This window comes from Oryctolagus cuniculus, chromosome 13 (genome assembly GCF_051225735.1).
Source record: "Oryctolagus cuniculus isolate XC-2025 breed Fujian yellow rabbit chromosome 13, ASM5122573v1, whole genome shotgun sequence".
In the NCBI taxonomy this organism is placed as follows: domain Eukaryota; kingdom Metazoa; phylum Chordata; class Mammalia; order Lagomorpha; family Leporidae; genus Oryctolagus; species Oryctolagus cuniculus.
The window spans coordinates 1,921,274-1,948,405 of NC_142879.1; the positions used below are offsets into that span (position 1 = coordinate 1,921,274).

Sequence of the window (27,132 nt, forward strand, 5' to 3'; positions counted from 1 at the left end):
TGGATTCTGACTGCTCCCTGCTCCAGTGTGGACGCTCCTCATCTTCCAGCTGCACAGCTTTGAAAATGCGATGGAAGAAAGTGCACGCCCTGGGGAGAAGCCCGCGGAGCGCAGGTCTGGGAGCGCGGCCTCGGCGTGGCTGTGGATCCAGCTCAGGTCTGGGAGCGCGGCCTCGGCGTGGCCATGGAGCTCAGGTCTGGGAGCGCGGCCTTGGCGTGGCTGTGGATCCAGCTCAGGTCTGGGAGCGCGGCCTCGGCGTGGCCATGGAGCTCAGGTCTGGGAGCGCGGCCTTGGCGTGGCTGTGGATCCAGCTCAGGTCTGGGAGCGCGGCCTCGGCGTGGCCGCGGAGCGCAGGTCTGGGAGCGCGGCCTCGGCGTGGCTGTGGATCCAGCTCAGGTCTGGGAGCGTGGCCTCGGCGTGGCCGTGGAGCGCAGGTCTGGGAGCGCGGCCTCGGCATGGCCGTGGATTCAGCTCAGGTCTGGGAGCGCGGCCTCGGCGTGGCCGCGGAGCGCAGGTCTCGGAGCGTGGCCTCGGCGTGGCCACAGAGCTCAGGTCTGGGAGCGCGGCCTCGGCGTGGCCGTGGAGCTCAGGTCTGGGAGCGCAGCCTCGGCGTGGCCATGGAGCGCAGGTCTGGGAGCGCGGCCTCGGCGTGGCCGTGGAGCTCAGGTCTGGGAGCGTGGCCTCGGCGTGGCCGTGGAGCTCAGGTCTGGGAGCGCGGCCTCGGCGTGGCCACAGAGCTCAGGTCTGGGAGCGCGGCCTCGGCGTGGCCGTGGAGCTCAGGTCTGGGAGCGCGGCCTCGGCGTGGCCGTGGAGCGCAGGTCTGGGAGCGTGGCCTCGGCGTGGCCGTGGAGCTCAGGTCTGGGAGCGTGGCCTCGGCGTGGCCGTGGAGCTCAGGTCTGGGAGCGCGGCCTCGGCGTGGCCGTGGAGCTCAGGTCTGGGAGCGCAGGCCGCTTCATGTGATTCTCGCATCTTTGGAAGACCACTACAGCCATTAGCAAGTGTTTAGCTCTCACCCCAAACTCTGCTCTGCTCTGGCCTGGGCCATTTCCAGGGACTGTGTGAGACCCGACACTGCTGCAATCAAGTAGACAAACAGCCTCAGCCCCCGACTCACATCACCTGCGGGGCGCTTCTCCTGTGTGTGGATTGTGGTACCCAAAGACTGACGGAAACACACACCCAGAGCATCTGACACACACCGAGTATCTGATACACAGAGTACCTGACACCCAGAGTACCTGACACACACCCAGAGTACCTGACACACACACACACACAGTACCTGACACACACTCAGAGCATCTGAGAGAGTATCTGATACACAGAGTACCTGACAGACACACACTGAGTACCTGACACACACCCAGGGCATCTGACACACACACAGAGTACCTGACACACCCAGAGTACCTGACACACATGCAGAGTACCTGACACACAGAGAGAGTATCTGACACACACAGAGAATACCTGACAGACACACACTGAGTACCTGATATACACCCAGGGCATCTGACACACCCAGAGTACCTGACACACACGCAGAGTACCTGACACACAGAGAGAGTATCTGACACACTCAGAGTATCTGACACACACAGAGAATACCTGACACACACACACTGAGTACCTGATATACACCCAGGGCATCTGACACACACAGAGTACCTGACACACCCAGAGTACCTGACACACACCCAGGGCATCTGACACACACAGAGAGTACCTGACACACCCAGAGTACCTGACACACACAGAGAGTACCTGACAGACACACACTGACTACCTGATATACACCCAGGGCATCTGACACACACAGAGTACCTGACACACCCAGAGTACCTGACACACACCCAGGGCATCTGACAGACACACAGAGTACCTGACACACTCAGAGTATCTGACACACACAGAGAGTACCTGACAGACACACACTGAGTATCTGACACACACACAGAGTAACCGACACACACACACCGAGTATCTGACATACACACAGAGTATCTGACACACACACAGAGTATCTGACAGACACACAGAGTACCTGACACACACACAGAGTATCTGACAGACACATAGAGTACCTGACACACACCCAGAGTACCTGACAGACACACACCGAGTATCTGACAGATACACAGAGTACCTGACTCTCTCTCTCTCTCTCTCTCTCTCTCTCACACACACACACACACACACTGTCCAGTCTCAAGCCTCTGGCCCCTGACCTTGGTGGCCCCTGACCTTGGTGGCCCGACCTTGGTGGCAGAGCCAGCAGAAAGGATCAGGTGTGGCCAGGTCCCCAGCAGTGTGAACTGTAAACTCTCCCAAGAGAAGGATTCTGGGTACTCCAGAGGTGAGGGCCACAGAGGTGGGGCCATCAGGTGCAGCTGGGTCGCACCTGCCTTGCAGTGTTGTAGGGACGGAGTGCAAAGTGCAGGAAGGAGAGCAGGGGCGAGGGGAGAGTGGGGGCGGCCTGCGGGGGTGGGGAGTGGGGGCGGCCTGCGGGGGGGGGGAGAGTGGGCGGCCTGCGGGGTGGGGAGTGGGGGCAGCCTATGAGGGGAGAGTGTGGGTGGCCTGCGGGGGAGGGGAGAGTGTGGGTGGCCTGCAGGGGAGGGGAGAGTGGGGGCGGCCTGCGGGGGGGGGGGAGAGTGGGGGCGGCCTATGAGGGGAGAGTGGGCGTGGCCTGCGGGGGGGTGAGAGTGTGGGTGGCCTGCGGGGGGGGGGGGAGAGTGTGGGCGGCCTGGGGGGGGAGAGTGGGGGTGGCCTGCGAGGGGAGAGAGTGTGGACAGCCTGCAGGGAGAGCGCCCCCACGAGAGGCCGAGAGAAGGGGCAGCTCGCTGTCCAGGGGTCCCCTGTATGGGGCAGGAGGCGGTGCCCTCACCAAACACACAAATGGGCTGGAGTCTGGATGGGGCTTCACACATGCGTGGTCCTCCGTGGGAGCTCCATGGCATGGCCACGTGGCGCTAGCGTGCACCTGCTCTCCGTGCAGTGCCCCCTGGGCAAGGGGCCTGCCGGGGGAGGGGTTAGAGCACAGCTCACTGACTCCCATGCCCCGGGGCAGAGGGGTGCGTGGAACTGGGCAGGAGTTGAAACCGTCCTTCGTCGCCGTGGGGCTGTGGGCTCGGCGCTGGGATTGACCCAGCTGGACCCCTGCTTCCACTCTAGCTGTGACGCTGGGAGGATGAAGCGTGAGTTCACATTCCTGAGCACACGGTGCCGAGGGGGACACGCGCAGACACGCCGTGCCGCTGTGGGGGACCAGAACCCGTCTCAGCGTCCCAGCACCGCTAACTTGGACATCACCCTGCCAAAGCCACTTTCCAGGAACGTGGGTGCCGTGGCTGGACTAGGAATTGACCTCTGAACTCACGTGGGTGGTTGGGCCCTGGAATCTGGGGCTTGGGAGGGTGGAGCCTTGATCCAATTGTGGGGTCCAGGAGGTGGGCCTGCTGGGAGGCCCCTGGGAGGAGGGTCTTGAGGAGGCCTGGTCAGGCCTGGTTGCGGTCCCTGCTTCCGGCTCACTGCTCGCTCTCCACCCACCCCCCCAGCCTGCAGCCTCACCAGTGGCAGACGGGGGCTCCCTCCCAGTCTCGGAATTGGCCCTCCGAAATCCTGGGCACCACGAGCTTTGCATAGCTTGTTTCAGGCATTAGTTATAGTGATGAGAAGCTAATCCATTAACCTGCTGGAAGAGTTTTATCTTTCATTTAGTTGTTAAGATTTATTTATCTATTTATTTGAAAGGCAGAATTAGAGAAAAGAGAGGGAGAGAGAGAGAGCTGCTCCATCCACTGGTTCACTTCCCAGATGACCACAATGGCTGGGGCTGGGCCAGGCTGAAGCCAGGAGCCAGGAGCTTCCTCTGGGTCTCCACAGGGTGCAGGGGCCCAAGCACTTGGACCGTCTTCCACTGCCAGCAGGGAGCTGGGTCGGGAGTGGAGCCGCCCGGAGGTGAACCATTGCCTAGATGGGCTGCTGGCACTGCAGGCGGCTCCTTAACTTTGCTGTGCCAGAGCCGGCCAAGAAAGCCTTTTCGCACATTCGTGTAGACCTGTGTGAGAAGTTTCCGGAGTGCAGAGCTTTGCTTTGCTGTCTTTTCAGCCACCCCATGCTGCCTTGGCTTCTCCCTCGTCAATGGTGGCGGGAACCTGTGTGCCTCGGTCAGCGGGTGGCTCTACCACGACGTCACGGCCGGTGGCTCACATGGTGTGCATGTCACGGCTGAGTAGCCCCCATGGCACACACAGGAGGTCACTGTCGTGTGGCCCGCACAGCATGTATACAACGTCACGGCCGGTGGCTCACACGGTGTGCATGAGATGTCATGGCCGGTGGCTCCCACCGTGCGCCCCTGTTTCTTGGGTTCTGGAAGCGAGAAGTCAAGATGGCGGTGGCGGCGTGGCCGGGTTTCTGGTGGGGACTGTTCCAGGCATGGCCAGCTGTGTTCTCTTACGGAGACTGGACGGGCAGCTCTCTGGCTCCTCTTGTTTTTTCTTCTCTTTTTTTTTTTGGAAATGCTTTCTCTATTTGGTTGAAAGGCAATGCTACCAAGAGAGAGAGACAGACACACACACACACACACACACACAGAGCGAGCGAACGAGCTTCTACCCTCTGGTTCACCTCCTAGATAGATGGCCACAGTGAATCCAGAGGCCTGGAACTCCGGGCAGAAAAGAAGATTGGACTTCTTGGGAAACTGTTTTAGACTCTCTGGAGGGGTAGAGCTCCAGGATTCTGGTGGTGGGGAACAGCCAGAGGCCAGGACGCCAGGAGAGGAAACCGTGGTTCACGTTCCTGTGAAAGCATGCTCGCAGGCGTCTCGGCAGCCCCGGGAGCAAGAAGATGACGCCTCCCGATCCGGCTGGCGCTGCCCACGCGCACCAGCGGCCACTCCTGCTGCGGGGGCCTGGGCGTGGACGGCCCTCGGGCGCCTCCCCTGCACCTGGGAGGCCGACCTGTATGCCCCCAGCCCCGGGCTCGTCCCCGCCTGTCTTCTGTGGCCCCTGCAGAAGTCCCCAGCCCCACTGGCCCTGCCAGCTCAGAGCAGGAAAGCGAGGGTCCCGTGGGAGGGGTGGGGTGGGAGCCTGAGCCCTCCCAGCTGGCTTTGCGCTCTCTCCGGAGCCCGAGGGCTCCGGGACCCGCGGAGCCTGGATGCTGCCGCTGTGAGCAGTCAGGGGATCATGGACTTCCCTCGCAGGCTGCGCGTGAGCGTGTGCACCACGAAGCAGACGGCACTTAGGAGTCCCGTGCACTGTGCTGTGAGCCGCTTCGTGTCTGCTGACGGAGTGATACTGAAATTAATGAAGATGAAACGGACACCCCGAGGCCCGTGGGGACGCTTTTTTCCTTTCCAGATAGTGCAGCTGTGACCTTGACTTTCCTCACAGGACCTCATTTTTTTTTTTTTTTGAATTGCAACATTTTCAACAATGAACATGCAGCACCTTGCATAATTTAAAAGCGAGCTTTAAAAGTTTGCAGTACAGGCGGATTCTGAGCCCCCAGAGCAGACTCCACAAACAAAGCTCACCCTCCCGAGATGAAAAAATGTCTGGACAAGACGTTGTCGTGGACAGCGAACGGTGGCAGACGTGTCCAGGGAGTATGTGGAATCCGAGCCTCGTGGGTCCTGCGACAGAACGGGCCAGCAGGACACAGGAGTGGCGGTCAGCCCAAAAAACAGCATCGTGGAGCTGGAGGCCCGGGACCCTGTATAACAAGGGCTGCTTGCCCAGGAGTCCGTGTCCCCTCTCCAAAGGCCCTGTTTGCTAGGATGTGAAGGTTGGTTCAGTGCACTCCACGTTCAGCTTTTGTTAAGTAAACCTCTGTGAGTGAGAAAGCAGGGACGTTCAGAGCCTGGACGGCAAGGGAGGCCCACGTAGCCAAACACCACTGGAGCCCGGGAGAACACACTGCAGGTGCACCCCCAGGGCTCTAGCTGGGGGGGGGGGGGGCTCTGCAGAGCGGGGCAGGTGCACCCCAGGGCTCCGACTGGGGGGGGGCTCTGCAGAGCGGGGCAGGTGCACCCCAGGGCTCTAGCTGCGGGGGGGGGGGCCTCTGCAGAGCGGGGCAGGTGCACCCCAGGGCTCCGGCTGGGGGGGGCTCTGCAGAGCGGGGCAGGTGCACCCCCAGGGCTCCGGCTGCGGGGAGGGGCTCTGCAGACTCCCGTGTCCCTCAGATCCTTCTCCCCACCTGCAGATACCTGCGGCCCTCAGCTGGGGGTGTGATTCTATCACAGGTTTAGGCCGAATGGCCCAGGGAAGGCTTGATCACCATCACTCCAGAACCGCACCGCCCCCAGCCCGCTCCTCCCGGTGAAAACCAGGGCGCTGGCAGAGGGCGGGCCGGCCAGGTCGTCAGGGCGCAGGCAGCCCGCCTTTCCCTGCCCGGCTGCTCGCCGCGTTTTGTCTCCTTCTGCTTTCACAACAAACTCTTGGTGCCTGCCATTAGACAGGAGGGAGGCAGAGGCGCCCGGGAGGGGCCGCCGCTCACTGGGACGAGTTCACAGCGCCCAGGAGGCCTGGGTTTCACCAACACCGTGATCCGGCCTCTGCGGATGCAGCAGGCTGGCAGAGAAGGGCACCTCCCCGCCAAGGCCGACTTCCCGGACACGGCGGGTGGGGGTGGGGGGCTGGTCCTCGCCTCGCCCCAGGAGACCCGGGTCTGCTCCGCAGCCCAGCGCCCCCGCTCTCAGCCTCACCCGGCCCGGGCCGCAGGGTCTCTCCCCATTGTTTCCCCGGCGTCCGCCGCAGGGCCTGGCGTTCCTCGCGTGTGCGGGACAGTGAGGGGCGGCGAAGCGCACAAAAGACGCAGGAGGCGCTCGGCGCGGGAGGGTCCGCTCTGGGCGCCCGCGAAGCGCCCAGCGCGCCTGGGAGCAGAACACCCCCCTTCCCGCGGGCGGGGCGTCGCCGGCCTCCGCGGGGGTCACGGAGGCCCGGGCCGGCCGCTGCTGGATCTTTCCGGACCCCCAGCACTCGGGTCCAGGCAGGCAGGGGGCGATGGGCAGCGGCGCCCAGCGCTTCCCTCCAGCGCCGCTTCGCGCGCGTCGCCGGGCTCGGCCCACCTCGCAGCCCCGGGCGGGTGCGGCGGGCCCAGCCTGGCCAGGGACCAGGACCCCGCGGCGGGCGGGGGACGCAGCGCTGCCCGCAGCGGGGCCCCCAGCCGGCCAGGGTCTCCGCGGGGCTGGGCCCAGGAAGGCCGGACCGGACACCGGGCCTGCTCCCGCCGGCGCGGGCGCGCGCGCTCCGCCCCTCCGGCCGCCGGGGCAGCCCCTCGCCAGCCCTTCCTCCCCGGCGGGAGCGGGGCGCGCGGGAGCCGGGCACCGGGCGCGGGCGGGCGGGCGGGTCCGGCCGCGCGGCTCTCGTGCGCGCGGCTGCCGGGGAGGCCCCGCCCCCGCGCCCGCGCGCCCCTCCCGCCGCCGGCCCCGCCCGCCCTGCCGCCCGCCGGGGACGGTCGCCGGCCGCGCTGCGTGCCCACTGTGCGAGCCGCCGCGCTCGGGGCCGGGGAGCGGGCCGCGCGCCGCCGCTTCGCGCTCACGCCCGCGGGCCCGCCCGGGGCTCGGCTGGGGCCGTGCAGGGAGGGGGCCGAGCCGGACGCGCCGTGGCCGAGGGAGAGGAGGAGGAGGAGGAGGAGGAGGAGGAGGAGGAGGAGGAGGAGGGGCCGGCGAGGCGGACCGGGGCGGGGGGCCGCGGGGGCCGCCTCAGCCCCCCGCGAGCGCCCGAGGTAAGTGGGCCGGGGCGCGGCGGGCAGGGGAGGCCTGCGGGCGCCGCGGTGCGGGGTGTGGGGTTCGGGGTTCGAGCCGCTGCGGGCCGGGGCCGCTGCGGGGCCGAGGCCGGGCCGGACTTTACCGCGGGCCCGGCCCCGCGCACAGCCCCCGGACTTGGCTGGCCGAGGCTGGGGCGGCGGAGCCGACTCTCCCGGTGCGTTCTGCCGCCCCGCCCGAGGACGCGGGGCTGTGCGCGCTGCGGCCCCGGACGCCTGAAGTGCCGGCCTCTCCGGGGTGCCACGCGTGCCCGGCGCGGTCCTCCGTGGCGCCCCCCGCACCCCGCCGAGGGGCTCTCCCCGGTCAGTGTGTGCGGGGCGCGGCGGGGCCCGGGGTCCGAGGCTCGGTGGCCGGGTGCTGGCGCCGGCCCCGGAGCGCGCGGCCGCAGATAAAAATACACAACCGCGTCCCCCGGGAGGCGGGCGCGCTTCCGAGAGGAGCGGTAGGTTTCCAGCTGGAAGTTGACGAGCTCTGAGCTGTCTCGAGGAAAATCGTTTTAAAAGAGACACGGTTCTGCTGTTGTGCCCGGGTTCCGGGCCTGGGGTGACTCTGGCCGTGACCTGCCCTGGCCACCCGGGCCCCCGCGGGGACGCGGGCTCCCCGGAGCGAGCGCGGACCGTTTGGGGACCTGGCACCTCCTGCCCTGGCACGGGCGGGCCTTCCAGCCCAGGGGACTCGCCCTCGCTCGCCCTTCAGCTGGGCGGAGTCCAGGCCTTCAGGGCAGAGCCGCGCGGGGGCAGGTGGAGGTGTTCCCAATTGGAAGTCCAGAGTGCCGAGTTTGGGGGCCTTCTCCCCTGTTCTGTGCTGCTCCGCCTGGGACCACGGGGTCCGTGGCACGCATGCCCAGGTGGCCTTTTTGGAAGTGCCTTGATTGGACAAAGGCCATGGATTTGGACTTGGTCACCTCTCTTCGGTCTGCGACTTTCGAAGTGGGAAGTGCCAGGGAGAAGGCAGCTGAGTGTGTGTGTGTGTGTGTGTGTGTGAACATCAAACCTGCCCGGATCCTGGAGTCAGCCTAGAAGTGTCACACCGTCGGCAGACACGGCTCAGAGGGGCCGTCAGGCACTTCTGCAGCCCGGCCTCCGACCCCACCAGGCCGATGCCCACTGGTGGGCGGTGGGGAGGCCTGGCACCCTGCACTGTTGGAAGTTCACGGGCAGATAGTTCCACTTGCTGGCTCTGTGTTCTTGGCTGGCCATGTGTGCCCTCCCCGCCCTGGGTCACTTTGTCATTTCTGGCACGGGTGGGCCGCTGTCTGCGGAGCTGAGCTCCCTGGAGACTCACAGGGTGCGGGTCCGCAGCCTGCCCTTCCCTGGTGCTGTTTGCTGGGCCTGAGCACAGAGCCCCTGTCTCCGGCAAGGAGCAAGGCGGTTGGTTTGCCGCGCTGTTGGCTCAGGGACCAGGCAGGCCTGGAGAGCTGCATCCCGCGTGGCGTGTCCTCATGCCTCCCATTCCCAGGGTGGGGTTGTCTGTTTGTGGTCAGGGAAGAGGACATGGCAGGCTGGGAGGGACAGTGAATGTCAAGGCCGGAGGTGGATTCACAGCAGATGCCGCCCCCGGTCCTGTGGCTCCCAGGAGTAGGCGCAAAGGCCCTGGGGTTCTGTATCCTTGGAGGTTTCCTTCCAGCTCTGCTGTGAGGGTGGCCCTCGCTGTGTTGGGGCCCTCTGCCTCCAACCCAAATCTAAAGCGGGGGGCCGTGTGGGCAGAGCTTGCTGGGGCGGTCCTGGGCCTGCTCACCAGGGTGTGAGATGGCAACTCAGCAGGCAGAGGGGCGAGGGGGGCTGGCCGGGGGACTGGCACTCCGTGTCCATCAGGTGTCCTAGCGGTGGACCACAGGCCTGTGTGGAAATGCTTCTTGTAGAAGTCGGTTTGCCAGGACGTAAATCAGCCTGTGCATCCGGTACCTGGGAGTGCATGGGAACCTACAGCCTACGAATGCTGCCTAGGAAACGGATACAGTGTAGCCCGCTCCCAGGGTGGAGAGAGGTTCCCGGAGGTCACACAGCTGTGAGCACCCGGCACAGCCGCACAGTGCTAGGAATTGGTGGCTTTTTAGTAAACAAGTGCATTTTTGACCACCGCATGGTGCCCCTTGAGCTCCAGTTCCAGAAGGGGGCGGCGTGTGCTTAATCAGGTTCTTGATAAGACACGAGTGGGAGTGGTGCTGGGCCAGCGTCAGATGATGCTGGGGACACTGGCAGCGCCGGCAGAGGCCGGGCGCTGGAGAATGGCAGAATGGAGCTGTATTTTAAAGGACGGTGACGGTTTTGACTTCCAGAGATCATAATTCAGGAGCCGATCTGGCAGCAGCCTGTAAATTATCTATGCACATGTTTTTCCAGTAGGCAGTTACTTAGCTTGACTGTCCGGGTTCTGAGTTTAATTTTACAAGTTACAGTTGCAACAAGCAGCAGCATGACAGGCTGTGGTTGTGCAATTGCAAGGCGAGCCTGGCTGGCGGGAGCAGACCCGAGCCCCCGCCGGGGTCTGCAGGCTCTGGGCTCTCGGAGCTCCTCCACTGTGCTCTGCCGTTCCCTGTGCGCTCAGAGACCCCCTTCTCGGCGGCCGCTCCCCGCCTGGGGAGCCAGGCGCCCGGAGTCAGCCCAGGCAGTGAAAGGGTGCAAGGTCTCAGCCCTCGGGGAAAATCCGCCAGTCTCAGTCGGTCTCAGTCGTAGGCGTCCCCAGGCCAGTGTAGGGGTTCCTGGAGCCGGGCCTGCAGTGGGACTCTCTTTGACAGGAATGGGGGCGTGGCCAGCCTGCTGGTTTGTGGCAGGGCAGGGGCAGTCCTCACCTGGGACCTGGGGGAGGGGCCCTGCCTGTTGTCCCCATGCCTCCTTTGACTTCTGCTGGGCTGCAGGGTTTTCCCAGCTGCGGTCTCCCTGGGAGCAGGGCCTGGACACAGCAGCAGCCCCGCCTCCTGGTCTTTTCAGTTCCCTCCACCGCCTTCACCGTCGCCCCGAGCCTCCGCACTCCCGTCTCTCCCCTCCTCTGCCACAGGTCCCTGCCACCTCCCATCCCGCCCGCTTCACCCCCTGGCCCTCAGCCGTGGCTTCGTGTCTCGGTGAGCGTCCAGGGCTCCTCCCTCCTGGCTGCCTCTCCCAGCGGCTGCTCCCGGCCCCCAGGGCCTGTGCCCGTCCTGCCCTGCCCGCCCACTCCCCCTCAGCCCTGTGCTGCACATACGTGCCCCTGCCTGCCTCCCTGCACACGCGTGCATGGAGATGGTGGCTGCCGTCCACACCTGTCTGCCAGGTGGGTGCTGCGGCTTCCCGCTCTCTGCTCTCCCTGTGGCGTGCTGACTTTGTACCAGCCCGAGGAGAGCGCTGCTGCCTCGCTGGGCTGCTGCCTCCCCAGTTGGGTAATCGGTAAAGGAAACATCTTGATGCTTATTGTGATTTTAAAGGTTTGCACACAAATCCTGAGAAGCATGTCAGAGGTTCCCCTAAGAGCCACCGAAAGGCTTTGTCGCACCCCAGTCACAGAAGTTGACTTCTTCGTTATTGGTATTTTTTTTCCGTCCCTTGGTTAAATCAGTGCTGGTTAAATAAATATTACTCTAACTTAAACCACATTTTTTCTCATTTATTGTGGTTTTATTGCATTCTGGGAGAATTTTATAAGCTCGTGGGACACATTGATGCCAAGCAAAGTGCTTTAGCTGCGACCCGGTGCCCTGCGCTCCCGTGAGTGTGCAGCCTGTGCTGGTCGTTTCGGTCGGTCAGCGGGAAGAAAAGCGACAAACTGAGGATGGCGTCCAGGAGGAGCAGCCGCGTGGACTCCCCACGCAGTGTCTGCAGAGAGCTGCCCCTCGCGGGTGGTGGTCAGGCCCCCGCCAGTGTCCCAGGCGGCGTCCAGGAGGAGCAGCCGCGTGGACTCCCCACGCAGTGTCTGCAGAGAGCTGCCCCTCGCGGGTGGTGGTCAGGCCCCCGCCAGTGTCCCAGGCGGCGTCCAGGAGGAGCAGCCGCGTGGACTCCCCACGCAGTGTCTGCAGAGAGCTGCCCCTCGCGGGTGGTGGTCAGGCCCCCGCCAGTGTCCCAGGCGGCGTCCAGGAGGAGCAGCCGCGTGGACTCCCCACGCAGTGTCTGCAGAGAGCTGCCCCTCGCGGGTGGTGGTCAGGCCCCCGCCAGTGTCCCAGGCGGCGTCCAGGAGGAGCAGCCGCGTGGACTCCCCACGCAGTGTCTGCAGAGAGCTGCCCCTCGCGGGTGGTGGTCAGGCCCCCGCCAGTGTCCCAGGCGGCGTCCAGGAGGAGCAGCCGCGTGGACTCCCCACGCAGTGTCTGCAGAGAGCTGCCCCTCGCGGGTGGTGGTCAGGCCCCCGCCAGTGTCCCAGGTGGCGTACGGGAGGAGCAGCCGCGTGGACTCCCCACGCAGTGTCTGCAGAGAGCTGCCCCTCGCGGGTGGTGATCAGGCCCCCCCCACCCCGGTGCCCCAGGCTTCTGGACGGAGCTGCTGGCAGCCATGCTCCGAGTGCTGGGCTGTGTGGCAGGTTCAGGCCGTTGTCACCCGTCTGTGGTGTCCACTGGCTGGGACACGGCACGCCTTTCTTGGCCGTCATTGGGGAGGTGAGTGTGGGTGCAGCGCTGCCAGCCCCAGGGGTCGCTTGCTGCTCCACGCCCCTCCCCAGCCTGGTGGGTCAGCCGGTGGTGGTTTCCCGCATCACCCCGGGAACTGGGCAGGCCAGGGGTGGAGGGAGTGGCCGCAGGCCTCCAGACGAATGCTCACCAAGTTCACATGGGTCCCCTCTGCAAGCTGTGCCAGCAGCAGTTTCCCTAAGGCCATTGCCCAACAGCTCTTATCAGGGCCAGGCTATAAAGGGATGAGAACACAAATCTCATTGTGTGTCTCAGGCAGGCTCTGGATAAGGAAGTGAGAATCCGGGAACCTCTGGGTTGCTCAATATTGGCTGGAAACGCAGTGTTCTGGTGTCTGTACCAGGAATCCCTGGCCGCTTGCACTGAGCTTCCCAGGAAGTCCTGCGCGGAGCCTCCGCGGCTCAGCCCCAGGTCCACTCCCCTCTGCCGTCTCCCCTGCATCCTGCACCGCATGTGTGCGGCGTTGATGGTCACTCACGCACGCGTCGTCCCCAGCTCCCCTGTGCTGGCCGCTGCCCTGCCGTGGTGCCTTCTGGTTCCGACAGAGCCCGGAGGCTCCGGCTGATGGACAGCGGGTCCTTGGGCTCGGGGTTTGTCTCCGTGAAGACCCCAGTGGGGAGTGCAGCCTGCGGGGCAAAAGCTGATGGGGATGTTTTGCTTGCCTGTTGGGCCAGGGTTGCGGCGCCTCATCCCCGCCACTCGGATCATTCGTGGGGCAGGCGTGAGTTTGGTGGCTGACGCCCTGTGTCATCTCGGTGCCTGGCACTGGGGAGAGGCTGCAGAAATGGAGATAAAAAGCCGTGCCCTGCCTGTGCTGGTGCTGCTGGCATGCAGACACGCCATGGCGGTGAGATGGAGACGCTCCCCACTGTGTGGTGGGGACACGCTGCACCCCGGCTTCCCCAGGCAGCCTTGATCGATTCTCACGGCACAGCACCGTGTAGGTGATGATTGTATGCCCCCCGACGCCCAGAATGGTCCAAATTTGGACCCTAAGTTATGTGGCTCCCCGAACTTGAGACATGGGGTGGGGGGACCCCTGGGGGTTCCACAGGAGACCGCCCAGTGCCACTTACATTTCTGAACTATTGAAGGGTCTCTAACTTCTAATCTTTCCGATTGTGGGGTACTACAGAGTCGTAGGCCGGTTCACAGACTGGCATGTGGGGACAAAGGCGTTTCCCACGGGAGACTCCCAGTGATGTGGAGCCACGGGGGGGCGGCTTATGCCCGTGGTGGAGTTGGAGGGGGGGGAGGTGATGCGGGGCGTGTATGTCTGGGTTTGCCCAAAATGTGCGCCGCCGTGGGGGAGGGGCAGCATTCGGGGAGAGATGTGGTTTGCAGGATGGGTGGGAGGCAGAGCGTGCTGTGGCACCAGCGTGGTTCCGCCTGCAGTGGACAGAGGGGACAGCCAGGAGATGGGGTTGTGTGCGGAACTGGTCAGGCCCCGTGGGAAGCTGGGTGTGGACGGTGTTGTAAGGGGCTGACGGTGACAGTCTCTGTGTGGATCAGGTGCGGGAGGGGAGGCCAGGCTCTGGGGGAGGAGCCGGGCTCTGGGGTGTGTGGGGCCCTTGGTGTGTGTGTGTGTGTGTGTGTGTGTGTTTAATTTATTTGACAGGTAGAGTTATAGACAGTGAGAGAGAGAGATAGAGAGAAAGGTCTTCCTTTCGTTGGTTCACTCCCCAGTGGCCGCTACGATCCGAAGCCAGGAGCCAGGTGCTTCCTCCTGGTGTCCCATGCGGGTGCAGGGCCCAAGCACCTGGGCCATCCTCCACTGCACTCCCAGGCCACAGCAGAGAGCTGGCCTGGAAGAGGAGCAAGCGGGGCTAGAACCTGTGCCCATATGGAGTGCTGGCGCCGCAGGCGGAGGATTAACCTAGTGAGCCGTGGCGCCGGCCCTGGTGTGTTGTCTTAGGTGCGGATGCTTAGGTGTGTGAAACCCTGGTCAGGAATTCAGCAGAGAGGGTCGGGCGGGAATGGGAGCCGGATCTCGGCTCTGTGTCTTTTTCCCAGGGACTCAGTCCCCGGGTTCCGCCTGCCCCGGACGGTTCCCCGTCCTGTGATTCCTTCATGGGTGCTGCTGCTGCTTCGCCCGCTGGGAGGTCCGCGGGGCCAGCTCTGCGTGTTCTCGCTGCCTCGCGTCAGAAGGTCGCCGGCCGCGCAGAGTGGGAAGAGGTGGATGCGCGCGGGATTCTGTAAGCGTGGCCGTCGGGGCTGCTGCCGTGTGACGTGGGGTAGCCCGGGGAAGGTGTGTGGGAAGGGAACTGACGCTGAGCTCCAGGTTTCTAAGAGTCGCAGAGGGTACCCAGGGCCCACCACCAGGACAGTCCTCAGCAGAGACGGGTGTCTGCTGGGGCAGGCTCCCTGGGGGGGTGGTGCTGTGCGTAGGGAGCCCCCTGCCCACGGCGTCTGTCCTGGCCTCAGCCGCCACTGAGGGCCCTGGTGGCGGGGGGATGGGGTGGGCATCACTGCCCAGCTCCAGCTTTGGGGTCTTGGCCCTGGGTGGGGGTGCGCCGGGTGGATGTGCCGGGCGAGGCTTTGTCTTGGGTGACAGCAGCGGCCCTCTGAGGGGGAAGGAGGGGCTCACGGGCTTAGGACCCTGACCGAGGGCTTGCGGCTTGTGCTGAGAGGGCCGGACCCACTCCTGGCCACTCTGCCTCCCACACTCTCCCCTCCCATGCAGGTTCTTTATGAGGGAAGTCAGACGCTGTGCGTGTTAGATTTCCTTTCTGACAAACGAGGAATGCTTCTTGCTTTTAACATTGCCATATTATCATTATCATGCCTAAATCTTTTATTATTTTTTTTTAAGATTTACTTATTTTATTTGAAAGAGTTACAGAGAGAGAGAGAGAGAGAGACAGAAAAAGAGGTCTTCCATCCGCTGGTTCACTCTCCAGATGGCTGCAACGGCCGGGACTGGGCCAGGCTGAAGCCAGGAGCCAGGAGCTGCATCTGGGTCCCCCGTGTGGATAGCAGGGTCCAAACTTGGGCCATCTGCTGCTGCTTTCCCAGGCCATCAGCAGGGAACCGGACTGGAAGTGGAGCAGCTGGGACTCAAACCAGTGCCCATGTGGGATGCTGGCGTCTCAGGCGGTGGCTTAACCCACTGTGCCACAGTGCCAGCCCCGTGCCTAAATCTTTTAAACAACAGTTCATTAATATCAGATATGCAGTCAGAAGGCAAGTTTCCGTGACTGTCACGTGATTTTTGGACACGTGATTACATCAGGATTCAGACAGTTTCCATGCCTGCAAGGTGCACCTGCCTGTGCCTGTTTTTCCTTCTCCCTGGTGGTGTATTCGTGGTAGAGACGGGGACTTGTCCTCCGGGGCCCCCGGCGTCCATCCTCCCTGGTTCTCCTCTCCCTGCCTGGTTCCTGGGCTTTGGTCTGAACTGGAAGCTTCTCCGGAGACTCGGGCAGGAGTCTGCCCCGCGTCAGGGCTCTGAGACTCGTTCCTGTTGGGCTGCCCAGTGGATTTAGGTGTCGTCAGTCTGGCCTTTGCGTTGTGGTTTGCCCAGCGCCTCCCAGGACCGTGGGTGGCAGCTGTCTGAGCGGGGTTTGCAGGGTGGGACGCCGTCACCCCTTCTGGAGCTCGGGGCAACCCGGGCGCGGTGCCTGGAGGATCGTGGGTGCCGGGCCTCTCCCCCACGTGGAGCCGGTGTTTGGGGCCGGGACTTGGTGCCGTCCCCGAAGGAGACCCCTGTGATCACTTTTTGGGTATTTTTAAAAGGATGGTGGGGCCGGTGCCGTGGCACAGCTCTCTGCTGTGGCCTGGGAAAGCAGTGGAAGATGGCCGAGTGTTTGGGTCCCTGCGCCCACGTGGGAGGCCTGGAGGAAGCTCCTGGCTCAGCTCCAGCTGCTGCAGCCATCTGGGGAGTGAACCAGTGGATGGAAGACCCCTCTCTCTCTCCCTCTCTCTGCCTCTCTGTAACTCTGCCTTTCAAATAAATAATAAATCTTAAAAAAAAAAAAAAAAAAAAGCCTGGTGGTGAGCCCGTGAGTTTTAACTCAGCATCCGCGTTTCAGTCCCTTGCACCTGTTCATTGCGAATCTGCAGGTACACAGCCGTCTGCGGTCACGGCTGCCTTGCGTGTTCCAGCTCCAGAACTCAGGGGACACGGTACGTGGGTGCCTCCGTGCAGGCGCGAGGGTCGCCGAGAGCCGCTGCTTCCGGGCCTCCTCAGCGTGTGCATATTTGCCTGATGTGTGTCCCCTGGGACACGGGCAGACCCTGTGTGTTATGTACGGTTTTGTGTATGCATGTGTGTGTGGCATGTGAGTCTGTGTATAGCCCCCAGGTGCGTGTTTACACGTGTTTCTGTTAGTGTGCACACAAGGTTAGCACAGGTTAGGGTCTCGCTTTTTGCACTGAACAGTGCATCTCAGACGTCACTGCAGAGCCACCTACCAGGGCACTTTGAAAAGTCCGTGGAGTGGCCCTGGGCTTCAGGGTTAAAGCCCCAGAAGCCCACGTTGCCGCAGCTGGGTTTGGTTCCTGGTTCAGGCTCCTCACTGCAGCGGTGGCTCGAGCGCTTGGGTTCCTGCCCCCTCGTGGGAGACCTGCATTCCGTTTCTGGCTCCTGGCTTTGGCCCCAGCCAGGGGACATCGTGCGCATCTGGGGAGGGAACCGGCCGCTGGGAGCGCTGTCTCTCCCTTTCTCTAATAAATAAAAAAGAAAATTGGAAAAGGGCATTGCAAACTATGTTTTCTTTGATGAAGAATCTTGAAATCCGTGCGTTTTTTCGTAATGCGTTTCCCGCGAGCTTTCTGAAACCTCGCCCCCGAAGGCCTCGCGGTGTTTTTGTGGGAGCGGAAGCTGTTTTACAGATGGGTCAGGAGCGTTTCTGTGTGAGTTGCTTGTCCCGCGTCCCTTCTTGCGGGGGGTGGAGAGTGAGGCTGACCAAGGCGTTGTGTATCCTGGGCTGGGGGCTTCCTTTGCTCGCGGGCCTGGAAGGGGGCCCTGCAGTGGGGTCCCTGGCCGGGGTGAGCGCGCTCGCCATTGGCAGGAGCCCCCGATTCTCCAGGTTCTCTGTGGCGGACAAGGCCATGTCTTGCGCCTGGCTGGCCACGGCTGGGTGGTGGGGACTCTCTGGAGGAGGGTCCCGGGGGTCTCCCCGCCGGGAGCTGGCACTCTTCCGCTGTTCTGTGAATTGTCTTTCGGTGTTTGTTGTCCATTTTTGTAGGATCGTATGGGATTTTTTGCCCCGTTATGTTAGGAATTCAATGCATCATCTTTACAGATGATTTTCCAGGTTTATGACTGTGACAGTCGACTTCAGGTGTCAACTTGACACGGTCAGGGCCCGGAAACCTGGAGACCCTCGTTCTGGGTGCGTCTGTGGCTGTGGTTCCCGAGAGCCTGGGGTGGGTCTGAGTGGAGCGGGCGGGGGGGCTGGGGAGAATCCCTGTGGGAGGCTTCGGTCCCTGGCCCTGGGAGCTGGTGTGCTCGGCCGCCTCCCTCCTCCCGGCTGTCGGCACCCTGGGCCTGCGCCCGGGGCTCCGGGACTCACACCAGCACCCGTTGGCCGCTGAGCAGGTCCTGGGCCCTCTCGGTCCCGTGAGCCAGCTGCCGGGCAGCTGCCTGTTCGTATCGACGTGTGCACGTCCTGCGTTCCGTCTCTGCACGGCACCCTGCACAGTGTTTCCATGGGAACTGCGTCCTTTGCCATGAACAGTTTAGTCTTTCTTTATTGCCTGTTGGTTCTGAGTCAGGATTTGAACACGTTTCTTCCCGTCTGGGTTCTAGAGTGATGCTGTCCAATAGAAATAAATAAAATACAAACCGCACATGAATGCGTATTTTTCAGTTAAGAAATGAAAAAACAGGTGAAACTAATTATAATGATCTACTTTATTTAACCTGATAGATGGTATTTTTTAAAAGTTGTTCATTAGTGCTTTTTTTTTTTTTTTTTTAAGATTTATCCTATTTATTTAAATGGCAGAGTTACACAGGGAGAGACAGAGGTCTTCCATCCACAGGTTCACTCCCCAAATGACTGCAACAGCCAGGGCTGGGTCAGGCTGAAGCCAGGAGTCAGGAGCTTCCTCTGGGTCTCCCACATGGGTGCAGGGGCCCAAGCACTTGGGACATCTTCCTCTGTGTTTCCAGGTCATTAGCAGGGTGCTGGATCGAAGTGGAGCAGCTGGGACTCAAACCGGCGCCATATGGGATGCTGGCACTGCAGGTGGCAGCTTAACCCACTGTACCCCAATGCTGGCCCCTAGCCCAGTATATGAAAATTATTTCAATATATAATCCATGCTTAAGAAATACTTGACGTTTGTTTTTATGCTGGACTTTCAGGGGCTGACGAGTAGCTTGCATGTTTAGCATACTGCAGCTTCGTCAGTAGTTTTCATCAGAGGGGCTTGGTCTGTATTGAGATTCCACGAATGGTTGAAAACAGTAAATTCACAAAACCAGCTTGTCCCAGGTCTTTTGAAAAGTTTTACAGCAACTGAATTGAATCAGTTTTTCCATTTCAACTTCAACCAATTAAAAGGAATAAACCGGAGTTCAGTTTCTCGTCACAGTAGCCGAGCTCTGGACACGCGGTGGCCACACGTGGGTGACGGCCAGCTTTTCGGACGGTGTTAATTACAGAGTCACCCTGGTTAGCTGTGTGTGGTTTCATGGTGACATTCAGCCCCATGAATGGCGCCCGCGTCGGGGGCTGACACAGGTTTCTTCTCCTGGCACACAGCTGTGCGTCACACACGCCGGCCGGAAGCCCCCGCCTGCCCATCTGAGCTGTGTCCCTCCTGCCTCTCGTCCCTTGGTCTGTTCCTCCGGGTTCCCGTGCCCCATTATTTTAATCACGTGTTTTACCACGAAGGCCACAGTGAGAATGCACTTCAGCTCTGCCAGACTGGCGGATGTCTGTCCACACCTAGTGTTGGCCAGGACACGGAGCAGGGCGGTGCTTGGGGGCACTCACATGTGTGCAGGGGCGTGCAGAGCGGTGCTTGGGGGCACTCACATGTGTGCAGGGGCGTGCAGGGCGGTGCTTGGGGGCACTCACATGCGTGCAGGGGTGTGCAGGGCGGTGCTTGGGGGCACTCACATGCGTGCAGGGGTGTGCAGAGTGGTGCTTGGAGGGGCACTCACACGTGTGCAGGGGCGTGCAGGGCGGTGCTTGGAGGCACTCACACGCATGCAGGGGCGTGCAGGGCGGTGCTTGGGGGGCACTCACACGCGTGCAGGAGCCTGCAGGGCGGTGCTTGGGGGGGACACTCACACGTGTGCAGGAGCCTGCAGGGCAGTGCTTGGGGGGGTCACTCACGCGTGCAGGGGCGTGCAGGACGGTGCTTGGAGGGGCACTCACATGCGTGCAGGGGCGTGCAGGGCAGTGCTTGGAGGGGCACTCACATGCGTGCAGGGGCGTGCAGGGCGGTGCTTGGAGGCACTCACGTGCAGGGGCGTGCAGGGCGGTGCTTGGGGGGACACTCACATGCGTGCACGAGGTGCAGGGTGGAGTGGTGTCTGGAGTCAGCCGTGTGTGTCTGCAGCGTGGAGCAGGGGTGCCTTCGTGGCCCCAGTGAGGGAGGCCTCTGAGGAGACGTGCAGGGGCGGGTTGGGAGGTGCCCTGGGCAGTGGAGGAGCAGGGTGGGGGCGGGACCCCGCGACCTCGTCTACTCAGGCTTCAGGGAGTGCTGAAGGGCAGCTGGCCACAGTGGGTGCAGCGAGGGAGGGGGTCACTTCTGGGAGCTGCGGGACCTGGGATGTTGTGGGCGGGCACAGAGTGACCGGGAACCCGGCCTGTGCCACGTGATCATTCCCTCCCAAGAGAGGCAGCAGCAACAAAACCCAGCCCCAGAGCTCAGGGAACCGCATTCCCGCTCCAGGAGAGCCGGCGCGTTTTAACTGGTCGTGTGAAAGACCGGAGACGGGAATTTGCTGTGAGTGTCGTGTACCCGCGTGTGCAGCCCGAGCACCGCCGGGCGCCCGTGCAGCTGGGCCGGGGGCACTGTGGTGCTGAGTGGTTTTCCGGTGCCATTCATGCAAAATGAGCATCAGGGCTGCTCCTTGTGCCGCGCGCAGCGTGTGCGCTAATGCACGCGCTCTGTCGAGTTGCCCTTGGAGAGTCTGGCGTGGCCTGCGCCACCGCGAGGCACAGAGGTCGGGCACACGTGCGGCCCCTGAGGGGCCCTAACGCAGGTGGGCGGGCTCCAGGGCCCGCCGGCCCAGCGGCCGTAGCAGCCTAGTGGTCAAGGTGCCCGGGCCCCACACTGGTTCCGGGCAGGCTCTGGCTGCTCGCTTCCTGCTAATCAGCCTGAGAGCAGCTGGGTTCCTGCCACCCGAGTCGGAGACCTGGGTTGAGGTCCTGGCTTCCAGCTCCGGCCCTCGTGCAGCTCGTCTCTTGCGGACATTTGGGGAGCGGACCAGCAGATGGGAGCTCCCTGTCTCTCTGCCTCTCAAATAAGTCGAGAAAAATTCAGACCACGTCAGTATGAGGGCAGACTCGGCAGTCCCGTCTTGCCGTCTGGAGAGAGCGTGTGGGGAGGAGAGCGCCTATCCTGACACCGGAGCCGCCTTTGTCTCCCTTCTCTTTACCACGTTTGAGTTTTGCCCAGTTTGCCGTGGGTTCCAGTGTCCACGGAGAGGCTTTCTCTTTTCTCTTTCTCCAATGAGATTTTTATGATGCAGTAGTCAGGGCAAAGTCTCCTACATGTGTTTTGATTTTTCGCTCTTTTTAAAATCGTCTTATCTCAGACTGTGGAGAACCAAACAGCATGAAATAAGCTCTGTGGTTAACACGGGGGGTGGGGGGGGCAGTGTGCTCCTGGGACTGAGCCCCCAGCTCCCCCACCGGGACAGCTCAGGTAATGGCCGGGGCGAGGGGCCCAGGATCAGGCAGTGACGGCCTGGGAGGAAGAGAGGCAGAGGAGTGGCCATCAGCCGTGCTCGGGCGCCATGGGACCGTGGGATCCGTGGTGGTCGGGTCTGCTTGGCCTCCGTGCACAGAAGCAGCCCCGTTGCTCCTCCAAGGGGGGACTCGAGCACCTCTGGGTCCCACTGCGGTCTGGTGGGCCGGCTCGCCGTACGTGCTGAGTGGCCGGAGCCCGCTGGCCGCATGTGCACTGGGACGAGTGGGCTGTGTCTGCCTGGCACCCCCACCCCGTTTCTCTCTGGCACTGACCGTGGCTGTGGTGCCTGTGGCATCCACAGTGGGAGGGAAGCCTCCAGGGGTCCCTCCGTGGTGCTTCTCGTAATTGAATGAACACACAAAGCTCAGGTCTCGGCCCCCTCCCCCTTTGCCCTGGAGCGCAGCTGCTGAATGAACGCCTGCCCGCGACCCCCAGACCCTGGCGCCCCTGGTCCCGCAGGGCTCCCAGGCGTGAGGTCAGGGGTGGTGGAGGAAGGGGCCTCCGAGTGCCGCGGGAAGCAGCTCGGGGCGGGCCCGGGTCTGGGGTCTGCGGGGGCGTGGCCTGTGAGCGGGTTCGGGAGCCCTCGGGGGTCTGTTCTCATTTCCCTTCTTACTGGCTTTGCGGCTGCAGGCGATGGGCGCGAGAGAGCGCGGTGGACAGTTAATAGCGCGGCGGTCCGGAGATGAGGCAGTGCGCTAGTTGGGGACCGTGGGGCTGAGCAGCATGTCCGTGTGGACCGGCCGGTGACCCCGTCCAGGAGAACCGCTGTTAGAACCGGTGCATGGGCGAGTGCGGAGACCGGGTCACTGCCGGCAGTGGCCTGCAGCTGGCCACGGAGAGGACCGCCCCCTGTGGGGGTCGCTGCGCCTGCTGTCCTCTTCGCCGTTTTCATCCATCGCACGTGTGTCAGTCTGGATCCGCGAAGGGCTATCATTCGGGCTGCTTGCCGGGCCTGGCAGGTGGCAGCAGCCCCCACGCTGACTGCTGGGGGAGCTCTCCTGTGTTAGGTGCTTGGGAGGAGGGGGCTGCGGCGGCCGTGGAGACTGCCCACGTTCCCGGGGCCGTCCGTCCGGTGCCCATCAGGATTCCCCCCTTTCTCTTGCACCCCAATCTGCTGAAGTCTCAGGCAAGGCAGAAATGGCAAATTAGGGTCCGGGTCGGTGCCCTGTTCTCGGAGGCGCTGCGGGTTTGGGCGCTGACCACTTCCTGCTCGAAGTGGAGAGGCTTTGGCCCTGAGGGTCCTTCCTGACACTCGCGGTCCCCGTCAGCACCTTCTCCTCCTGCTGTTGGTTCTCGGAACCTCGCCTGGGTGAGTTCTGCCGTGTGGGGAGGCCAGGGCTGGGCTCCCGCGAGTGGCAGCTGTGGGCCCAGGCGTCTGTCGGTGGTCCGAGCCGTGAGTAGGATGGACTCTGGCCTTCACCTCTCCCAGGAGGGCTGTGGGGAGGGGAGGCCTCAGAAATGACCCGTGGGAGGACTTGGGGCCGGGATGAGGGGGTCCCAGTGGATCTTGGAGCGTGACAGCAGAAGGGTCGAGACAGAGAGTGACGGGACTCTCGGCCGTGGGTCCCTGGCTCCTAGCAGGACACCTCGAACCCCTGGGGGAGCAAGACCCCGGGTGCCCCCACACCCCGTCTTTGCCGCACCTCCTGCTGGGGCTGTGCCTGGCTCACCGGGGCCTCCCTGCTGTATGGAGTCCTGGCGGGGCCATGCTGTCACTCACGCCCTCGGTGTGAGAGTGTCTCTGTGTGCATTCCAGTGGCGGCCGGGACGACGCACAGCAGAACAGGGATAAAGCGTGAGCGTCGTCAGACCCGCGAGAAATAAAAGAGAAATATTAGCCATGCTCCACGGAGAAGGAAGTGCAGGGCGAGGAAATGTATGTTTTCAATACGAGTCGGGGTACAATCTATGAACCTAAGTTGAAAATGACACCTGGTACATGTCCCGCAGGGTTCTTAAGGATTTGCCGTCCTGCTGGGGGAGGGTGCGGGGAGAACCAGGGGATGCAGACCTGCGGGTGCTGGACGGGGAACCGGGGTGTTGGACGGACGGCCCTGTCACCCTGTCTCATCTGACGCGTGGCCGATGCTTCAGCGTCAGAATTACCTAACGCTGGGACAAAGCCGGCTTTGCCGTGGCTGTCTTGGGTTGCAGGAGTTGACCCTACCTGCTGGAGTGTGGAGTGACTTAGTGTGAAGACGCGCCTTCATCCGGCCTTGGTTTGGGCGCGGCAGTGAGGCGACGGTGAGAGCCGGTGCCTCCGGTGGATGCGATCGTGCAGGCCGAGGGGCTGCGGTGAGTTTGTGGAGGTGACAGTTACGACGGCTCGTGACCGTATCCAACAAGGACTCGAAGGCGGTTTTGAGTTTGCAGAAAATGCTTTCCCTCGGGCTCTGCATCAGCTGCAGCTGCCTCTCTCGGGCAGTTCCAGAACCTTACGGACACAGGCCGGCGGGATAGACCCAGTCTGGACACAGTGCTTCTGTATTTTAGTGCTGATGTCTTCTGTTTGTTTTTGCTGAAGGTGAATGAGCATATATGGGTAATGGGAACATTTGTGCGCAAATGCAGGAATTTCTGAGGTTCCATCTGGGTTTTTTGTTTGTTTTTATTTGAAACAGAGAGACAGAGACAGAGACAAAGGTAGATACAGAGAGAGAGAGAGAGAGAGAGAGAGAGAGAGAGGGGTCTTCCAGCCTCTGGTTCACTCCCCAAATGACCGCGACAGCCAGAGCTGAGCTGATCTGAAGTCAGGAGCCAGGAGCTTCTTCCGGGTCTCCCATGCAGGTGCAGGGACCCAAGGACTTGGGCCATCTTCTTCTGCTTTCCCAGGCCACAGCAGAGAGCTGGATTAGAAGAGGAGCAGCCGCGACTCAAACCGGCACCCATATGGGATGCTGCACTGCAGGCTGGGGCTTTACCCCACTGTGCCACAGCCCCCCACTTCTGGTTCTTAGGTGTTGGCTTTCAAGCAAGCATAGGAAACCTGCTGATGTCTTTGGGTTCTAGAAGGTTCCTCCGCAGGTGGCCTGGGGGCGTTACCGTGTTATCAGTGGCCACGCCCTGACTTGAGTGCCCAGGTGTGTTTATTTGCAGTGAGGCGTGACAGCGGGCAGCTTTCTCTGCACCTTCCAGGTCAGGGCGTGGCTACGGTGTCACACTGAGGCCACATTGTGCGGGCTCGGCCCCCAGCGTCTCCTGTTGCTGGCACTGAGAGGGTGGGGCAGGGGCCTGTGGCAGGGGATCGGGTTGGACTGAATCCCCTAGGGTGGAGCCCCCGAGGTTGGATCTGGTGGCTGGATGGGAGGCCACAGACACAGACAGGCGCACAGCAGGCCTGCGTGCCACGTGACGCCCGGTGCTGCCCCCACGCCGTCCCCACAGGCCGAGCCGGCCGGGCCTCCTGCCGCTGGGCTGTGACCTCCAGCGCCGTGATCCCGGCCTCCCCTTCTCTGAGCCCCTCTCGGATGGTGCCTGATGATGGTGAAGCCGACGGGCACGGGCGGGAGTGATGGGCTGCGTCCGTCGTAAGCCAGCGCTGCTCAGGTCATTGTTGGGGCACCTCTAGGGCGGCCGTCGGCTTCTTTCTGATCTCACTGGGCTGAAGCCGGGAGCCCAGGACTCTGTCTGGGTCTGCGACATGGACAGCCCTTGTCCAACCTCGTGTTTGATGTGTGGGTGATGTCCTCCATGTGCACAGCGACAGCCTCACATGTCCCGTGTGATGTGTGGGTCACGTGGTTGTCCATGTGCACACCCACGGCCTCACGTGTCCCGTGTGATGTGTGGGTCACATGGTTGTCCATGTACACACCCACAGCCTCATGTGTCCCGTGTGATGTGTGGTTGATGTGGTCCTTCCTCCATGTGCACACCCACAGCCTTGTGTGTCTGTGTGGTGTGCGTTACATGGTCGTTTGTGTGTACTCTCACAGCCTCGCGTGTCCCGTGTGATGTGTGGGTCACGTGGTTGTCCACGTGCACACCCACAGCCTCGTGTGTCCTGTGTGCTGTGGGTCACGTGGTTGTCCACGTGCACACCCACAGCCTCATGTGTCCTGTGTGATGTGGGTCACGTGGTTGTCCACGTGCACACCCACAGCCTCGTGTGCCCTGTGTGCTGTGGGTCACGTGGTTGTCCACGTGCACACCCACAGCCTTGCATGTCTATGTGATGTGGGTCACAGGGTCATTTGTGTGCACTCTCACAGCCTTGCATGGCTCGTGTGATGTGTGGGTCACGTGGTTGTCCGTGTGCACACCCATAGCCTTGTGTGTCTGTGTGATGTGGGTCATGTGCTCGTCTGTGTGCACACTCACAGCCTCATGTGTCTGTGTGATGTGGGTCATGTGCTCGTCTGTGTGCACACCACAGCCTCGTGTGTCCCATGTGATGTGGGTCATGTGGTTGTCCATGTGCACTCCTACAACCTCGTGTGTCTGTGTGATGTGGGTCATGTGGTTGTCTGTGTACATACCCACAGCCTCGTGTGTCCTGTGTGATGTGGGTCACATGGTTGTCCGTGTACACACCCACAGCCTCGTGTGTCCTGTGTGATGTGGTCACATGGTCGTCCATGTGCACACCCACAGCCTTGCGTGTCTGTGTGAGGTGGGTCACGTGGTTGTCCACGTGCACACCCACAGCCTCACGTGTCCTGCGTGATGTGAGTCACATGGTTATCTGTGTGCACAGCCACAGCCTTGTGTGTCCTGTATGATGTGGATCACGTGGTCGTCCGTGTGCACACCCACAGCCTCATGTGTCCTCTGTGATGTGGGTCACGTGGTCGTCCATGTACACACCCACAGCCTCGTGTGACTGTGTGATGTGGGTCACATGGTTGTCTGTGTGCACACCCACAGCCTTGTGTGTCCTGTGATGTGTGGGTCACGTGGTTGTTCGTGTACACACCCACAGCCTCATGTGACTGTGTGATGTGGGTCACGTGGTCGTCCGTGTGCACACCCACAGCCTCGTGTGTCTGTGTGATGTGGGTCATGTGGTTGTCCATGTGCACACCCACAGCTTCGTGTGTCCTGTGTCTTGTGGGTCACGTGGTTGTCTGTGTGCACACCCACAGCCTCGTGTGTCCTGTGTGATGTGGGTCACATGGTTGTCTGTGTGCACACCCACAGCCTCGTGTGTCCTGTGTGATGTGGGTCACATGGTTGTCTGTGTGCACACCCATAGCCTTGTGTGTCCTGTGTGATGTGGGTCACGTGGTTGTACATGTGCACACCCACAGCCTCGTGTGTCCTGTGATGTGGGTCACGTGGTCGTCCGTGTGCACACCCACCATCTCATGTGTCTGTGTGATGTGGGTCACGTGGTCGTCCGTGTGCACACCCACAGCCCCGTGTGTCTGTGTGATGTGGGTCACGTGGTTGTACATGTGAACACCCACAGTCTCGTGTGTCTGTGTGATGTGGGTCATGTGGTCGTCTGTGTGCACATCCACCGTCTCGTGTGTCTGTGTGATGTGGGTCACGTGGTCGTCCATGTGCACACCCACAGCCTCGTGTGTCCTGTGTGATGTGGGTCACATGGTTGTCTGTGTGCACACCCATAGCCTTGTGTGTCCTGTGTGATGTGGGTCACGTGGTTGTACATGTGCACACCCACAGCCTCGTGTGTCCTGTGATGTGGGTCACGTGGTCGTCCGTGTGCACACCCACCATCTCATGTGTCTGATGTGGGTCACGTGGTCGTCCGTGTGCACACCCACAGCCCCGTGTGTCTGTGTGATGTGGGTCACGTGGTTGTACATGTGAACACCCACAGTCTCGTGTGTCTGTGTGATGTGGGTCATGTGGTCGTCTGTGTGCACATCCACCGTCTCGTGTGTCTGTGTGATGTGGGTCACGTGGTCGTCCATGTGCACACCCACAGCCT

The 27,132-nt window shown here is 62.2% G+C and overlaps 2 protein-coding genes across 2 annotated transcripts in view; one reads left to right on the plus strand and one right to left on the minus strand.

Moving 5' to 3' along the window:
* Positions 1–3,712: 3,712 nt before the first annotated feature.
* LOC149122456 (uncharacterized) lies at positions 3,713–17,413 on the minus strand. Its single transcript, XM_089311943.1, has 4 exons — positions 17,267–17,413; positions 12,838–12,985; positions 6,710–7,707; positions 3,713–5,834 (listed from the first exon to the last, which is right to left on the minus strand). Exons 1-4 carry the CDS (start codon positions 17,411–17,413, stop codon positions 5,823–5,825), a joined length of 1,305 nt encoding a protein of 434 aa, XP_089168069.1. The 3' UTR covers positions 3,713–5,822.
* C13H1orf21 (chromosome 13 C1orf21 homolog) overlaps positions 7,593–27,132 on the plus strand; it is a 142,547-nt gene continuing 123,007 nt past the window's right edge. Inside the window, exon 1 of the mRNA XM_070055036.2 lies at positions 7,593–7,731. The gene's annotated coding sequence lies outside the window, so the exon portion shown is untranslated. The remainder of the gene's footprint in view (positions 7,732–27,132) is intronic.

What these genes read in the sequence shown, in the direction of transcription:
- LOC149122456 (XM_089311943.1), bottom strand. Translation starts at nt 17,413, where the DNA reads ATGGCCTTGTCCGCCACAGAGAACCTGGAGAATCGGGGGCTCCTGCCA. An exon ending in CCAGGATACACAACGCCTTG is followed by an intron (nt 12,986 to 17,266) that starts GTCAGCCTCACT and finishes TTTGCCCCGCAG; the next exon opens with GCTGCACTCCCCACTGGGGT. An exon ending in GAGCTGGGGACGACGCGTGC is followed by an intron (nt 7,708 to 12,837) that starts GTGAGTGACCAT and finishes CGGGGGGCTGAG; the next exon opens with GCGGCCCCCGCGGCCCCCCG.